Genomic DNA, 18,720 nt, shown 5'->3' with positions numbered 1-18,720 from the left:
AATAGGAAGCCTGCTGTGCAAGCACTGCCTGTCAGAGAGCTAAGTCTGCAAGAGCAGTAATGCAAAGGGGTGTTCTGCCTGCCTGCAGGTCTGCACAGATTCTGATAATTCTGGATGATAAAGAGGGGTTAAAAATTGGTGGCTGTTGCAAACCAATGGGAATGAAGCAGATTTTTGCTGTTGTGCTAGTAGATTCAATTTTATCCCCAAGGGCACATTTCTGACAACCCCGCGCACTTATCCTTGTGTGGGTTTCTCACCCCAATAAGCAAATATAAACCAACACCCTGAGACTTCCACTGGAAAATTACGCCATCTTGCGGTACCCCACTTAACGTGGGACAGTTGGGCCGGGCCTGCCGAGACGAGGGGGAGCCGAAGTACCGTGATTTGTTGACGAGGAGCTCGTTCTCGTGGAGCCACTCCTGTAGCGGGGGCGGCTCGGCGGTGAACTGGCAGTGAAACACGGCCTCCTCGTTCTTGTTCACCACCTGGTCCTCTGGGCTGACCACTGGCTGCGGGAAGCTCTTATCTGAGGGAGGAAACGCAGAGCGGTTTACTCTTCTCGGGTCTCAGCGAGTTCATTCAAGTGAAAAAACAAATTAAGCTGAGGCAAAAAACCGGAACTTCATTTCCAGAGCACCTGGATTAAATTACGGCTAATATTTTTTTAAAATTCCAATTATAAAAAATAACTGATCTTTTCCTTGTATTACAACTCTTTAAAATATACAGATTGTTTCAGATAACGAATGCAAAATGGGGGGACACTGGAATAATCTGTTCCTGGAGACACAATTAGGAAGGAGACAGACTTCCGTCAAAGGTAGAAATGCCTTATTCTCCACTTGTGCTTATAGGACCATGCTGCGCTGTTACAGGACTTGCTCACATACCAGCTTTTATTAAATGCTGCTAACAGCAGACAAAACTGGGTTTCAGGTGGTTCAACAGCAGCATTTCAACGGCTCCTGGCCTCTGTGTGAATGAATGAGGTCAGGAAGCACATTCCTAATGAAAGCCCGTAAGGCTTATCACAAAATATCAGCGAGAAACTGACTTCTCAAAGTCTACATCAACTGGTAAATGGAAATAAAAAACAGCAGTGACAGCAACAGATCAACTTAATCTGCTACCTGGATGTAACACGACAACTAGTTTAACAATTGCACAAGTAGATTTAAAAATCAATGTGAAAACACATTTAACAGTCTTTCAGTAGGCAGTAAAGCTTCTTTGGAACAAAATCACCCTCCTTTATAGAAGGAACACAGCAGATTTATGTGACCCTTCACCTTAAACTGTTGAGGTTAACACAAACAGAGAAAAGTGAGGCATCACAGGTGTGATCGTGAGCTTGCAAGATGCTCTGCGTGTCATTAATGCAGTTCTTCAAGTGCTGAGAATGGTCTCTATACATTTAACCTCAGGCAGCTACACTTTCAGGCCACCCACAGACATGCCAGAGTAGGAGAGCAGTGCAAAGCGGAGGCCAGGGTGAACCCGAGATCTCTACCGGAGACAATCTGCAGGTAAGCCTTTGCGACATCTAGGCAGATTGCACGACATACAGATTAAAACCAGAAGAGGATTTAGAAAAAACCTAAGTCGATTAGGTCTCATGTTTCACAGATTGGGAACCATGTCATAAGATAACAAGGTCCTGTTTTTAAGTGTCTGAAAAATGAGAAAACAACACAACGAAAGTCAGTTTATCCCTTACTTCTTTCCAGCAATAATCCACTCATTAGTCACCTGAATTGTTTTAACTAATGAGAGCCTGGAAAACAGAATATCTCCCTGGAGTGTGAGAAAACACAAGGCTGAGACACACTGAGCTACAGAACGTCCTGGGCAGGTTTAAGATGCGCGCTGAAGAGACAGCTAATCAAGCACCAAGCCTGAACTGCCTGTTTGTGTTTTAGGCTGGAATGTTTTCTCACACATACATAAGTAAAAGCCTTTTCCTCTGTAAACCGAGCCAAATATCCACACCACTTTCAACTGAAGGTAACTTAATATGCTAACAGCACTTTAATACTCAGTGGGAAAAAGAGGTAATTGGAGCTTAATATCCACACCAGGCCTCCTCACACTGGCAGTTCTGAATGGTGTGTAACAACCTGGGAAAAGGAAGAGAATGCTTCAACAATAAAAAGAGGTGGTAATTAGATTATGGTCCCTCCCTTCATGAGAATAATATTCCCGGATTTTGGGCTGCACATATTTAGCTTTGAACAAAATGATTAGATGGCAAACAAAACAGCCACAAAGAAACAGTAGCAAAATAAGAAAAAAAATTAAGTTGCCCTACAACTCAAGTTAAATATGGATAAATGGCCTTGTGAATTTTGACAGTTTTCTCAAACAAAGCCCTATGATAGTAGGTGCACCACAGACTCCCTTGGGAACTGAAAGGCATGGCTGTGTTTCAGGACAACTCTTTTGTTTCTAAAAGCAGAAAAGAAAATGCTGCGAGACAGGGATTATGCCTTTGCAAATGCTTAAAGAAAACCTTTAGTACAGCTGTAAGGTTATCAGGTGTTCAAACTCAAAGGGGGACTTATATACATTGCTTTTCACCTGGAGTATACTTGAAAGTCAATCAACCTGTACAAAAACAAACAGTCACTCCCCCATTTATTTGCAGGCCTTTAAGCAGAGAACCTGGTTGAAAAAATGAAAGAAGTGTCTGGAGAAGCCCAAGTGAGCCGACAGACAACAAAGCCATATCTGAGATGGGATCAAAGCGCCTTACAAGTGTGCAACACAGGTAACGCTTATCAACATCCAGTCAGAAAGGTGCATCCTTTGTGAAGAAGTATCTGCTTTGCAGAACAGCACGTGGATATAATCGAAAAAAGTTAACCGAGGGGGCGTAACAGAACCGAGCTTCACTGTGGCCCTTCCAAAAGCTGGTCCTCTTCTAGCTTCCCTAAGCTGGGTCATGTTGTCAAATGCACGACGCCGGGCAGCCACACACCTATAATGTTGAGAGTGAAGTTTTCACTGCTGCAGACCTGGCCGGCCGCGTTCTTGGCGCAGCAGTAGTAGACCCCGTTGTCGTCGGGGGTGGCACTCTTGATGGTCAGCGTGCGCTCCTTGTTATTGACCTGGTGGCTTTTCTCCGTCAGTTTTGTGCCATCTTTGAACCACTGGCACGCAGGGCTGAAGAAAGAGCAAAAAAAAAAAAGTCAGTCAGCTTGACAATTTTACAGCGTTGTATACAGGAGTCACTCTACTTAGCCGGTGCGCTGACTGGGAGTCGGACTCACCGCGGGTGCCCGTCGATGTGGCAGGAGAGCGTCACTGGGGCGGAGCTCTGGATCTCCGCCTCGGAGGCGGGCTCCTTCAGGGTCACGCCCCCACTCTCTAACCCTGCGGAGAGAGCGGAACGCCAAGGATCACAACACAATACGAGACGAAACCCAAGCGCGTTTTCTCAAATGTGGGCAAAGGCAGGAAAAAGCACACTCTCATGGCCACTGAAGAAGAAAAACTGGAGAGGAAGAAGTGCACCTGAATGGTGAAGGTGTTTAGTTTTCATGCATTTTGCTTTGAAGCTGGTTTTGGAAACCAGAAGACAATTCAGAGTGAATTTACTTTTGAAATCTCAAGCCAAGCATTTTTACCAGGTAGACCAGAAGAAAAGCTATGTAGGACACATCCGCCTATGCAGGACGCGTCTTCCTGAATTCTCCACGAAGAACGGTCATCTCAGAATGTATGTAAAAAAATCCCAGCATTTAAATCACTCCAAACTTCAGCAGGAGGACCCCTTGCTTACTACGTCACGAAGGTAAGAGAAGAACCGACACTTCTGACAACTAGAATCAAAAGTCTCATCTGTCGGACATCGAGATTAACGACAGGCAAAATAAAAAATAAATTACGATACAAAAGAAAACACGAGTTGTTCCATTTGCCGCCCCAACCCCATCTGTGAAGGACAATTCTTACACAAAACCGTATACGTTGGTGTAGAAGTCTTAGTATCACAGGGCGTTGAAAAAATCTGCAACATTGATACAGAAACATACTTTAAACTTTATGCATCAAGCAGTGTTTCTAAGTCATTTTAAAATAAGTTTTGGGCAAAATTCTTGGGCAAAAAGGCAGCCTATCCTATTGGTGTATGAAGCCAATAGCTGTCTGAGAATTCGACTGACCAATGGCAGAAAATTCTGAAGGCATTTGAATGCTAGAAATTGTGTAAAAAAACTCTAAAATAGACTCAATCTCTGATGCTGTGGAAATATTAAAACAGTTTGGTGCTCTAAGCCTGTACTATGCTTGCTGGCGAGATTGCCTTGCGTGTGGGAGGGGGATGTATTTCTTCACACAGGCCTGTTTATATCATTTATGTATGAGGAGAAATCGTGACTGGCAGCAGATTCATGGTCAACTCTCCAAGTCTCCATCGGGGACCAGAGAAAGATGGAATTTTGAATCTGCTCATCATCACAGAGCACAAGAAACCTCATGTCTGCAAATAGAATCCCACATCTCACATTCCCTTTTTCAACAGACCTGCAGTCACTCTCCCATTACGCACATGGGCCCCAGGTGAATTAGCAGCGTTTATCAGAGATCAGTAAATTATGTATTTTCTGAGCCTTCACAGCACGCGTGCAGTGGGGCTGTGCAACTGTGAAGTGTGACCTTTCTATCTAATCTACGGGCAATGTTAAGAACCACTCTTCAGAAACAGATGAAAGGTAGGGGTTGATATTTGTTTTTGTGCCTTCATTCCTGGCCAAAGTCCTAGGGAAATCAGTCACATACCAGCAACCACACATCTCCCCTCCGTTGCCACTATTCCTGTTTGTTAAAGCTTGTAGTAAGAAAGCCGAAGTCCACACCAGAGCCACAGCTGCTCTGGACCAGATGAGGCCTGTAGCAAAACTGATAAAACAGATCAGGAGCCGTAACTGTGGGACTGCAATGTGAAACTGCAAGACGGGTGCTCATTTTAAACACTCTGCAGCAACACCAAGCACGTGCATGCCATTCTTAAGGTGAAAAGGGCGTTTTGTGTATCCATATACATCTCTAGAGTGTACGGAGAGAAGTCATAGAAGAGTGGGCTGGACTGCAGCTGGGAAACACACAGAGAAGTTAAGATCACACAATCATTAGCCAAGTGCCCTGAGAAGCAGACTCCCACTGATTTTAACTGATCAGCCCCTGGCCTATGACCGGCGGCTATAATTAGCAGAAGAATATAGGAAAGCTTTAGGAGGAATCTGACATGAGGGAATAGAGGGCCTGTGGAACATCCCGTGCACAGCATGGAAAAACTTCAAACCTCCTCTGTAATGATGATGGATGTGCGGCGCGTGCTGCTCCTCCCCACCTGGGATTTGATTGCCATCTCTCAGGCAGACGCCCAGCCCCGGGAGGGCCACGCAGAGCCACGAAGCTCACTACACCAAAATCTCTGCCGCTATCACAGAGGAATTCAGTGCTACTAGGTGTCCTAGGGGCACTATCTCCATGACAGGCTCATGCATACCTAATGATCTCTTTAACAAATGCTTATCTCTAGACTCTAGACGGTAAAACTCAATCCATGCCAAACATCTGATACAAAGGAATACTGTACAGGTCCTACGACGGTAAGAATTTTCATTTTAAATGGCAGAATAATTATCCAGTCAATCAATTATAAAATTATCAAATCTTTCGCAAATCATACTGGAAAGAAATAACTAGACCCAATGATGACAATAACATCATTTTATCATAAGAAATCAATCATGAGAACAGTTTTAAACAACAGGAGGCCAGATGGCCCATCTAGCCTGTTAGGAGCTCGTTGGTCCAGGGACCTCATCAGGCTGGTGCCTGAAGGAAGCCAAGGCAGTGACTGCAACAACATGACTGGGTAGCCTGTTACACACCACCACAACTTTTGGTAAAGAAGAGCCTCCTGTTCTCGGTTTTAAGTGAAGTGTTAATACATGATTATTAAGGATAAAACAGTTTTTGGTGTCATATCTATTTGACAAAATGTACTGCACTACAAACATTGCCTGCAACCGCTTATCCTGGGATACATCAACAAGGTGGCCTCTAGTTAAACCAGCCCAGGGCCACCTTCACAGACTGGGAGTGTTCAAAGTGGGGGGAAAAAAGGCAACCTATGCCATGAAAAGGGCCCGAGAGTTAAGACTGACCAATGCCAAAGGTGTGAACGCAGGGAGGGGAAACAACCACGTGAGCAAGAGAAATGAGCTGCCACATCAGAGCTCCCACTTCCACTAAGGCAGACTTCTCGGCCCACATCCCAGAGAAACCCAGAAGCCGAAGCAGCAGTATGAAAACAGCATGACGCTCTTTCACAACGCAGGCTGATTCCCTCTGAGGCTTATTATGGAAAGCAGGTGGTCCAATGCAGTCCGAACAGTCCAGTACTGCTGCACCAGTCAACCCTCTGCCTGGTGCAGCTGGTGATCACCACTACACTACCAGGAAAGCTGCTGCTTGGCCTCCATCACATTGCAGCTGCCTGGCAGTCTCCGATCACCTGTCACCAGAAGCAGCATGATAGCAGGATTAATAAGCAGCTGCTCAATTACAAACAGGTTTCTTCAGCTGCTACAGCAATCCCGACTCTTCAGCTGGGAAACTTCCAAACCCCCCCCAAAAAAAAGCATGCAACTAAAATAACTAATGGCTTTTATTTGTATTATCAGAGGCTTATCTGTCACAAATTCAGATTAGCAATGGGCAAAATAAACTAGGAAAAGAAATGTGCATAAACAATTGCCTCACACTGTACTACAAACTGAAAATTGCACAAAAGATTTTTTTGGGATCAACGGGATTAAGTCAGTTGCTATTGTGTTGTTAATTTATATTCCCATTCCTTCGTTGGATGCATACTTGCATTTTAATGTGGGACTCCCCTTCACTGTCAGTTAAGATGAAGAAGTGAAAGACAGACTCATACTAGCAAGTGAGAGACCATGTGTATGTACACCATGCGACCAGCTGGCATCCTGCCCAGGGTGCAGTCTTGCTTTGCCCCTGTGCTTGCCAGGCTCCTAGTCCCCTGCAACCCTGTACTGGATAAAGCAGTTGGAAAAGGAGCGGGTGGAGGAACACTGAAGTGGCTGAGGAGGCAAGCCACCACTCCGAGTCAGGACAGGTCTTTCAGGACCCTTGAAGGGTCTTCTGGGAGGCTCTCAAAACCATCTTCCACTAAGAACTCTTTTCCATATAAACTGCTGGACTGAGGAGGCACACACAAGGTGTGAGAAATCATTTATAGTCTATTTCTGTTCTACTCTTTTGCTTATTAAAATGCTCAATTGAGCAACAACTTTCGTTTTATGCAGATGACAGAGCTATCAGCAGGAAGGACCTTAAAGTTTCTGTATGTAATAACTACAGCAAATATATAGAGAAATATAAAGATTTATACTCTCAAAATCATTTTTCTTTCAGTGATGAAGGGATTTGGATACAGAGGATAAACGTTCCATCAATTCTCAGCATCTGATTCATTCTTTGAAACTGTTTTCATGGGAATGGAGTAGAACCAGACTGGCAGTGTTCCTCCTGTTGTTCCGGAGTTGATCATATCAGGGTGAGCAACCTAAGAAAAGCTGCTCTGCTCTGACACACCTTTTCAGAGATCCCAGTCTAAAATGAACATACTGCAAGCCATGGGATTCACACACAAATGTTGTGTTTGAGAGATTCAGAATTGGACCAAAAGCTCCTCAAGACCATCACTAACATACAGTAAGAGATGGGACTCTTGCTGTACTGGAATGCATGGCAGCAGACACCCCCAGATTTCTTCCCTTACTATTTTAGCCTTGGAAAATATACTCCAAGTAACTTTTTCTAACAAATTAGAAGACATTTCCACCAAGAACCACTATTTTTATCTTATAACTATGGCAATAATGCGATTGCTTGGCATTTAATCAAACGACTTCACGCTAAAGTGAATTTCGGATCTGCAGCAGCACCGACGCCACTAGTCTGCAACTCAAATCCATTCTGTCAAGAAGGCAAGTAAACGGTCTTGAGGTTAGACCTCTGAGATTAACGGAGAGAGCACTTCACTGAGACAGCACGCAAAGCTAGGGGGACGACTGAAAGCTTTAAGGGGAAATCTTTTTAAAAATGCACTCAAAAACCTTCTTAAACAGAACACATCAGTTAACTACATTCACTTAGTTCCATAACCAGCCCCTTTCGAACCAAGCCTGCTTCTTTCTTTTACGACTGCCAGACACGGCTGTAACCGCGAGACTCGGCTTACTTGCACAAGAGGCGTGCTGTGTGTGAGGAGACTCTTACCCACACCTGCGGACTCCTTGCCCCTTTTAACTTGGACGTTTCACATGAACGTCGTTTAGCCCAGCTCAAACAGGAAAGCGCATAATAAGCTGTGAACGATTCAAGACAAAAACAGCTTACAGTAATATACTGAATTTTCAGTTCAGAAAATTATGGCGCTGGGGAAGGGATACAGAATATTGTTGCAACTACAATACTGCAACACTGAGCACTGTTAATCTAACGGGAAGCCATCACTGAAATCCTCTGGGACAGTAGCACAAGCCTAAAAGCTCCGAGATGCAGTGCACCTACTAGCATGCTACCGCTTTGGGAGCACTTTTTGACGGCATTGGCTCAACGCAGGAGCGCTGCCATGGGTGTCTGGGACTGCAGCACTTCACTGACACTTCATTGTGTGAATTTCTCCCGTCCGAGCGGTCAAAGCCCCAGCCCTCATTAACACAAACAAACCGCTCTTTCATGGCATGGGCCACTCCTGCACACGGCTCAACAGGGCCCTCTGTTAGCTACCTCATTATCAGAGGAATACAGGCTCGGACTCGTATACTAGCATGTCGTTTTGGCAAACTACATGAAAGAGGGGTTTTTATATGCTGAATAACTATTTTTCTTTGTCAAAGTGATGAAGGGACTTGGGTACAGAGAGACAAGAGCCCCAGCAATTCTGAACGTCTGACCCACTGGCAACAGTCTGCGAACGAGCAAAGATCTGCAACTAAAAGACAGGCATACCAACTCTCCCCGTGGTTTTCACTTTTTAGTTTTATAAATCCTAAATTACAGTATATTAAAATATGACTCCTTTGAGGTCAGCAGAAGGACACCATAATTAGAAAAGGGAACTACAGCTTGCATTCCCTGTGCTGCACTGAAAGCTGTTCATACTTGATAAATACATAAGCAGTTGGATGGCCAGTTTGGACAGTGTTCAAAGAGACTAATTTTACTTTAATGATATATTTATGAAAGCAAGTAATCTCACTCCCCTGACTGAGCCTAAGCAACAAATGTGATCATTCAGAAGAGTGATCTGTGTACTACACATGTAAGCCAGCTTTATGGGCTCTGTTACAGGTACTGTTCATGAATGGGTGGTAGTGGATTTCTGTGGGACAAAACAAATGCTTTTATTTTTGCTTCTAAATCACAGACTTCCAGGTTATTTCTTAGCAGACTATTAAAAAAAGAATAGTTTGGGAGGAATCTTAAAAAAGAACATTTTGGCAGGTCCACACATCTGCTTTCAGCTACTGGTATCCTTAAGTTGTATTCCAATGACTTGATTTGAAAAAAATGATAAAGCTGCCTAAAAAACAAACGTGGTGGTGGTGGGGGGGGGGGGATACCAGAGTGCTCCTTACATGAGCCATACAATGTGCTGAAGAAATGGGCTATTCTTCAGGTGGCATCATCTGAATCAAACCATACGGCAGCATGTACCCTGGACATTCAGTTTTTACCAGTGTTTTTCCCTAATAAAATCACACAAAGAAGCACAGCACAGTTCTTTCAGCACACTATGTACATGCCTCAGTCAACAGGGAGCCCAATTTGAATTCTGTTCAGTGGGACTTTGCATGAAGGAAATTGCTCCACAGAAATGGCCTGCAGGGCTTCTGCTGCGGACAGGAAGTCACGCAACGCACCCTCATTCACTCTGTGCGTCACGCCCCCAGGCAGGGCGAGGGAAGAGACTCACACTTGATGTTGAAAGAGGCATTGGTGGAGCGGGCCTCCTCGCCGCCCACCGTGCTGACGGCCACACACTGGAAGTTGCCGGCGTCCAGGCGGCGATCCACGGCTGTGAACTTGAGGTTGCTGCCCTCCTGGAAGCGGCGGTCCGAGTCCGTGACCGGCTCCCCGTTGTGCAGCCAGGTGTAGCGCACCCCAGCGGGGCTGCTGACCTCGCAGCGCAGCATGGCGCTGCGCCCGTGCAGCGCGTCCTGGGATTTGGGCTCCTTGGTGAAGTAGAAGGATGCCTCGGCGCACAGAACTGTTGGAGACAGGGGACAGAGACAGAGAGGCTGGTTATCTCAGTGAAAAGCTAAAACCCAAAATAATAATCAACCACACAAATGAAAGGAGAGTTTAGTCAAAACAGATGCAGCCCAACAGTAAACTGTGCTCGCTTGTCAACACGCATGAACCCCTCAGATTTGATTTATATTTCTCTGTGCTGCTTCGATATATTCACCTAATTTGCACTCCAGAAGAGGCTCATTGGAATGACTGGCTAGTTTCTACATCACCTTTCTCGTACAGGCGAACCAATTCTGACTCCTTAAAATCACTTTGGATTCATTCTTGTGAAGACTAAGATGTTTCCCAGCTTCACGGGGTCTAAGAGGGCATTCACTGTATTGAGACAGACTTATTTATACCTTAATTACTGCTTGTTATGTTGTAGCTAGGTTTAAGAACGCAAATGTCTAGGGCATTAATAGGCTCTGTATATTCGTTACTTAATCGTGTGTTACTGTGAATGGACACCACTGCCAAGACCTAGCTAAACACAAAAATCACAGATGCTGAGCAGCAACCTCATGCCAAAGATAAACCGGTCCTTCATTGCCGTCAGACATCACTGCAGGCATCTCCAACAGTGCTATGACTCTTCGTTAAAGATGGAGCCTAGACAACCACTGGCCTGGGCTTGTTCTGACCTCCGGACAGCACATCAAACCTTCCCCCATGGGGAATGCTTAGACTCGGAGGGGGGGGGGGGGACATTTAAACACCCCAGGAGGCCAGCAGGAAGGTGGGTGGGCACCTATGCTATGTCCTTTGTTCCTCCAAACTCAAGCTTGCAGCCAACCAGACATCTTTCAAGAGCTCTGAATGAATCAATGTTTTCAAAAAAACAAACTCTTGGGGGACAGCTCTAACTCCCCCTTGACGGCCCTTCTCCCCTTTCAGATTGTTTCTTGTGCTGCACAGCTGGGTTTAAGACACCTCAAGCAAGCTGTTGATGGCAGCTGGCGTCGTGCCTCCTGTACTTCGATTCTGAAGATAAATCAGTGGGTTTAAGTTGCTCTGTGTTGACTGACAGACGAGCATGTGTTATTTCATAAAGAGCAAATTTCACGCTGTTGAGAATAAAGTTTAAAGAAGCAGCTCAACATGAAAAAAGGCACTTTATACTTTACACTTTATATTTCTTTTCATCAGGCAGCTGAGTTTGCAAGTCAAACATGTATGCAATTAGGAAAATATACTGTATACACGATCAGTGTACGACTTAAGATCTTTCCTCTTCTTGTCAACACACTTGGGAAACCAGCGTGAATAAATGAATACTAACAGAGCTGTCTGGCAGGTTACTGTAGGGCTCATAAAAAGAAAAAGACCAGTCAACATAAAGCTCAGACAGCTCATTCCTATTCTTTTTTAAAAGAATGCCTTCAGCACAGTATCTCAACACAGCAGCCACACAGATAAGATAGTTCAATACAGCTACTGATCACTTCTGTCAACAAAACACTATTCCCACACAGACTAATGTACACCTTGAAGCCTTTTTGTTTTTGGAAAAAAGGTAGAGAGAAGACCTGCTCAGCAGTGTTCTATTGATTGTGTGGTGATGAACAAATGAAAGAAAATCAACCAAGATTACAAGCAGAAAAACAACACATGCCAACTGCGCAAGAGCTGTTCATACACGGAGGGAAGAAGCCTCAAGTTTGTGGAAAACCATTTTAGAATATCCCTTCAACCAAACACTTATGGCCACACTGCTTTACAAAGCAAAGTCTATATACTAGCCATGGCGCTTTGCGGGCTGGATGCAGTGCTTTAGAGAAAGTCTCTCGGAGAAGGAGAGGTCAAGACTGTACAAGGGTGTGGGTCTACTCCCTGACCCTGCCTGTCAGTGTGCTTCTGCAGATGCAAAGCTGAAGGGCGGCACAGCCCCTTTTCTTCACTTGTGAGCTGCCGTTCTCTCCACCTCTCACCCCACGCTACTTCTACAAATTCTGGGACGGCTCTCCCTCCTACACGATGAATAGGCCATGCACTCCGCCGGAGAATGAAACAAGGGCCGTGTTTTGTGCCCCTCGCCTAGGAGAGAAAAGTACAACAAACTCCAATGGAAGCAGGAAAGTAGCACAAGAAACTGCGCCTGAGCAGGACATTGATAGACCGGCCTATGTGCTTTGAAAGACTAAACAGTGGAACTGAGAGAGACAAAATGTATCTTGTTCCTAACAACAAGGAACGAATGATGTTAAAATTCATAGTTAGCATAGCCAGTTTCCATCTAGTCAATTTTGACTTAAATCTTTGTCCAAACAAACACGCACAGTGATTTCTAATGTACTGTCCAATGAAAAACAGCTTAAACAAAATAAAATATAAAGCAATACAGAGGTCATCATTGAGCTCTGAGCCACAGCTGAGTCAGAGTCAAAGAGTCATTAATGTCTACGCACTCTTCTGCCACATTTACCTAAATGTTCATTTAGGCCCACATAGACACCATGATGGAAACTTCCTGTGATGCACATCAATGGCATCTTAAACAATTAGAAAGAATGGGATACACAGCATAGAAGCTATTACTCTAATTAGCAAAACTCTGATAAGATCTACTCTGTGGCTCCTCACAATAACCTGTACTGAAAATGTTCAAGCAATAAATAAAACATCAGATACTTAAAAAACAGAATTATATGCATTTGAACATTCTCATTGTCTGTTCCTGAGTTAAAATAAAACGTGAATGTCCACAAGGATAAAAGAAGCTGCATTGTGAAATTAACTGCTGGTACTTCTTATTGGAAAATAATGTGCAATGGCATATTCACACAGCAGCCCTGTGTAGTAAAGCCTTAGGTTAATTAAGCTATTGAAAGCACATCAAAAGGTTGGAAAGAGACAGAGAATACATGATAAACTAGTCTGTTAAAAGGAGGGTAATAAGATGAAACTAGAGGGGAGATAGGTGGCTCCCCAAGACGTACTGAACACAGGGGCCTGCTCAGTGCTGAGGAGCCAAGGGTTAAACCAGGCACCACTGCACACATTAAGGACCTGTTTCAGGAAAGGTAATACTTTACTTGCTGAAGATCGTCCCCACACACACACCCCCCTCAGCAGGCTTTAACCTTCAGAATTTCTTTCTTCCATGTCTTTAGAACCTGTCAACACTGCATGAAGCTAAGTAATAATTACCCTTCAAAACCCTGAGGAGCACAAATATCCCAATCAGCTGTGTCCATCTGTGTGAGAATGACAACAAAAAATGCCTGCTGCTTTTTTATCCATTAATAAAACTACTTGGCGACTGCGAGGAATGCAAATAAACATTCTCTGGCCTTTGTTTTCCATACACGTGCAAGTAAACCCAGATCTTCTAAAAACAGTGCTAAATCCTGAAATACCCATCAATTTCTTAATGGGAATGTCATGTCAGGAGCGTGAGCTGTCCACGGTGATCCAGGCAGAAACCGGAGAATCCTCATTTGTCTCCTATCTCGACAGGTCCAGGAGACCAACATCCCTGCAAGTGGTTCAGACAGCTACCCTCTCCTGAAGGAGCAAGCTAATGGAGGAACAGCAGCCTGGGGACACAACCTCATAATAGAAAACTGCTCTCCGTTAAGAAAACAGAAATTGAAATTCTTTATAGAGGAGGTATCTGTTTATTTCAATTTCTATCATAATTTTGAGATATGACAAACTATGTTCTCTAACTTACTGCCCCCTTTGCATCAAGGACCATCATAATGGAAATAAGATTAAAGCCAAGAGGCATACTAAATATTCGTTTCAGCAAAGTGATGTCAATACAGGGTTCAACAGGTCAGATGACCTTGAGCTCCTCTGGCACAATGGCATGCTGGATCCTGTTGCCTTACTGGAGCACAACTGTGCCTGATTTCACTCAAAGGCACACTGCTTTTGCAAAAACAAGAAAAAAGACAAAGTGCAGGCATTTCTGAAAAACAAACGTAGCCAGAAAAAAATCTCTCTAACATGCTATGCAGCTTGCTGACACAGATATCTTAAAGGTCCTGAACGTCAAAGATTAAATTGCAGCTGATAGCCGTAGATGCCTATCCTCCTGTGCCTGTCTTTGACTTCAGGGGAGGTTTTCAAGCGCTTCAGCTAATGTGCCTGAGCAAACATTTCCCATATTTTCTGCCGTCAGCAAAACCGGCATATAAAATGATTTTTTCTGCTGTCGACATCCAGTGAGAGCAATGAAGTGGGATTCCATCCTGACAGGGGAGAGTGCCCAGAAGAGTAGCCATGCAAAGAAATTATGCAATATTGGCTCTCTCACTTTTGGCTTCTTCCTGCCCTGACATTGCATGCATCTTAAAAAGCTGAAGTCCGACATTTATATTTGCTTTCTAAGTGCAATGGATGTGACGGTGAGGTAACACAATACACTGACATGCAGAGTTTAATACAGAATGCTACAATGTTATACATTAGGACAGCTTTAGAAAGAGTTACAATCAAACAAACGGGGGAAAAACTGAAGACATTATCACTTTATGATATTTATCACCGAGATGGGTCTCCAATCAACAACAGAGAGGTTTAAAAAATACAATGTACAATGGTAATATAAATCATTTCAATTAATTTCATGAATGCAGTAGATTCCGATTCGAATAGGGATTTGCATTAATAACAATGGCTGATAACTAAATGTGCACTAACTAACCTGAATTTTAGGTATTTGATTTTCTATTACTGATCAGGAATTCCTCCTGCTGGTTTCAGCTCACTTGTTGTGAATAGACCCGACATACCTGCTCAGTCGGGCAGAACCCTTTCTGGAGAAATGCAAGTAGATAGAAGAATATAACTCGGTAAATAGATCCTGAGAATCTTATACATGGAAAAGACCAATAAATGCATTTAAGTGTGAGCTATTTGATCTTTCCAGAAAAAGAAAAATGTCTCTTTTTAGTTGCACACAGACTTCTTGGCACACTGTACACAGAATACTTTGATACAGAGCCATTTCTTGTGCTCGCTGTAGATCTGTCTGCTGTGGTGGCGGCTAGGATGTCTAGAGATTGTCTGAACGAAATGACAGTTTTTAATTAGGTAATCACTTTAAGAGAGCCGCTTTGTGCGTGACCCAAAATCTCTCCAAACGCTTTGTTCTAGGACATGTGCAGACTCTGCTTAAAGCAAGAGATGTTATCGTAAACTTTCACCTATTTATTCAGAGCATAGAAAAGCAAATATGAAAAGACATGGTACATAACAGAAAAAAGGCAAGCAGGAAATTCTCTTAAGCTAGACTATGCGTAATATCAAACCCTGATTTTGCCAAAAAAATCAGAAGAAATTCATTGAGGGAAGCTTTAAAATACAGAACTAGCTTCATGCAGTTGAAGGGTCTGTATTGCTTAGCGCAATCTATCAAAACAAGATCCTGACAATGTCTTTTCAGACACTGAGAAATCGGGGGTGTAGCAAACTAAACAGCACTGCGACAGTTACCGCACACGCACAGTGCAACAAGGCTGGGGGCTTGGAGCTGCTCAGATCTTTCTCAAATTAAACTTGACTGGCAGAGTCCCTGTCAAGCACCAGGGAGCTTCTTGAACAATTCCCAGAGCTACGCAATCGGATCACAGGAGCCGAAGGAACCTGTAGAAACAGGGATGGAGTTATCTCGGCGAGACATCATTCTTTTCTAAAAATGTCACGCTTCTGAATCTGACCTGAAATTTAACTGTCATCTTTGTTATCTAAGTCAACAAACAAGGTTTTTTTTTTACTCTCATAATGGAAAAGAGTTGCCCCCCCCCCCAAAAAACAAGTGCAGAAAGCTCAAGGGGAAGCATACATGCAGGGAAGTTTCAAACAGTTCAAAGCCTTCAACAGTTTACCATTAAAAATGAAGCTTTTTCTTCTTGTTTTATTAATGAGCTCTCAATGAAACAGATTGCTGCTTTCACACATCAAAAAACGTGGCGAGTGCTGCTAATCTGTGTAGCAGGATGGCTCCAAACATCAAGAGATCAAACAGCAACTTAAGCCTTGAAATCTCTGTGCGCAGCTTTCAAGATGCTAAAAGGGTAACTACTACTGTGTACTGAGAGCTGCACGCTCCCAAGTACGTGGAAAGCTGTCATTTATCAATGCTGCATCAGAGCAGTCCAAGGCTCCTCCAGGGGAAACTTATTACAGGGAAGCCCAATTAATGCATGTGATAAGAAAGTGTCTGCAATAAACTGATCTGGACCATACAGCACAACTTACTCCAGTTTTCATCCGCACACTTCATATCAGCTCTAGAAACATTCTTAATTTCTCGAAAAAAGGAGTCCAACCAGCCAGCCTCAGACTCCTGCCTGGTACAACATTCACATGCATTTCACCCCGTTTTCTGGGTAATTAAATTTCGGAGACTTGTGCTAAATTCTCCCAGGCACATCTGGGGCAGACAATCAATACCAATTTTGTGGATCAGCCACGGCCAACAAAAGCCTCGTTGCTAGAAGTAGAGGTTTTTGAGAATTACAAAGAATTTGTGAACTGATAAGATAACGTAGTGATAGGGCTAAAGTTATTACAATTTTTGAAATCCCACAAACAGTTAATCCGGGCATCAGTGAAAACAGAGTGAAGTGCAGTAACAGGTGGTTTTTCAGAAGGACAAAGACTGCAGCTGAAATTATATCTTGCATACCGGCTCATTAACACCCCTAAGATGTCCACACGGGCCTGTGCTTTCATTTGCTCAGCCTCCCAGCAAAGCTGTTACAACAGCTGGTTTTTAATCTAGGCAGTAAATATGTAATTGTACAGCATTCTTGAAGCTAATTGCAAATTCCTAACAAACACGCCATTCGCACACCTTTACAGGTCAGATGTGAACTCACTGCAACTTGCAACTGCAGATCCAGTGCGTGACTAGAGAGCCTCCTTGCCTGTCCTTGCCTGTGTCCTTGCCTGTTGTGGGATCAAGACTAACTTTCACAAGAATAAAGACCAACACCCATCCCCTCCCCTCTTCAGATTCAAGCATGAAAAAACTGGAATGTAGAAAAGAAGCTTGAAATTCTGCTGCAATTTTAATTTACTTATACACCCCTCCCCCATGTTTTATTTTCAACATGTACAAGTATGTGTGTGCATTGACTACTGAAAGGACAGCCTGAAACAGTAAAGCAGAATATCTCTAATTGCTGAATGGGTTTCTGTATGCAAGAAAATACCAGCTAAATTTCATATTTTTAATATCACTGCATTTAATGCATGCAACTGATTGTATGTATCAATGTATCTGTCACCTGACTTGATTCAAGTCAGAAGACCAGCACTGGGTGTCTTAGGTTTACTTTTTCTCTTTTGCTGTTGAAAAATGGTCCTTGAAGAAATACTGATTTTTCATTACTTAATACACTATTATAATGCACAATAATGTATTCAATGCTGTAATGTATTCAATAATGTATTCAAGAATATATTGTATACATACATATGTTAGCATACCTATCCCAATACTTCTAACCCCTGTGCAAATCAAAGGAACATATCCAGCACAGTGATTCCTGACACTGTGAAACAGAACTACTCAACTACTAAACGCTACTCTGAGCATTAACGCTTCCAGTCTAAAAGGCTTGACATTAGCATTTGGCTACAGTTTCAAAACCCCATCAGAGCGCTTCCTTTTTCAAGCTGCCTGGGTAGGTAGATGGAAATGAATGAATAAATCAAATGCAGACAGAGATTGCCCCACCACCACCTCCCCCATGCAGAAGGAAGGACTTTCAGAAAAGTGCAAGCTGTTTGTTGTCCATCTCTGGAGAATCAGCAATTTCTAGTGTAACCTGGAATGTATTTACCTTAAGATGCACATGATACACTCACTGCTTTCTAAAAAAGAATCCCTCTACATTATTACATTGAATTTGGAACAAGAACCAACTAGAAACAGTCTGAGAAATCCCCTTTTGACAAAAGTCAACTTTCAGCCCAAGGAAAACCAATTCCAGCAGCAAAATGCAAATGAAGAATAAAGGTTAATTTTAGATAATGAAATTGATGCACTCTATAGATTCTCAATATTGTAAAAATGCACCACTTTAAAAAAAGAGAACAAACCCCCAGGGGTTCAAACAGCCACTAACCTCAAGCCTAATCAATGGAAAAGAAAGTTCATCAAGTTCCAAAGGCAGCACATGGCTTCTGGGGAAACGTTCTCCCCGCAGGAAGGTTTGTCTTTCACTTCCTGTCTAGACCCTCAAACTGATAAAACAGATCTTCCACTTTTCCCAAGCTGCTCACAGCCATCAGAGCTCTGGGAATTGTCTGTGCAGTTTAACAGTAAAACTGAGAAGATAAATCACTTCCAAAATTCTACTCAGCTCTCCCCCTCCCCAAAAAAATCTTATCATGCAAAGAGTCTTTATACAACTGATG

General features: G+C 43.4%; 1 protein-coding gene across 1 annotated transcript in view; it reads right to left on the bottom strand.

The window, feature by feature from the left end:
- Positions 1-18,720, bottom strand: part of ptk7b (protein tyrosine kinase 7b) — an 87,494-nt gene that overhangs the window by 19,075 nt on the left and 49,699 nt on the right. The window contains exons 2-5 of the mRNA XM_088934128.1: positions 10,022-10,315; positions 3,276-3,378; positions 2,984-3,168; positions 385-532 (exon numbers count right to left, since the gene is read on the bottom strand). Of these exons, the coding sequence (XP_088790254.1) occupies positions 385-532; positions 2,984-3,168; positions 3,276-3,378; positions 10,022-10,315 (730 nt within the window). The remainder of the gene's footprint in view (positions 1-384; positions 533-2,983; positions 3,169-3,275; positions 3,379-10,021; positions 10,316-18,720) is intronic.

Source organism: Atractosteus spatula, chromosome 15 (genome assembly GCF_055471065.1).
Source record: "Atractosteus spatula isolate fAtrSpa1 chromosome 15, fAtrSpa1.hap1, whole genome shotgun sequence".
Lineage (NCBI taxonomy): Eukaryota > Metazoa > Chordata > Actinopteri > Semionotiformes > Lepisosteidae > Atractosteus > Atractosteus spatula.
This window is presented reverse-complemented; position numbering and strand designations above follow the sequence as displayed.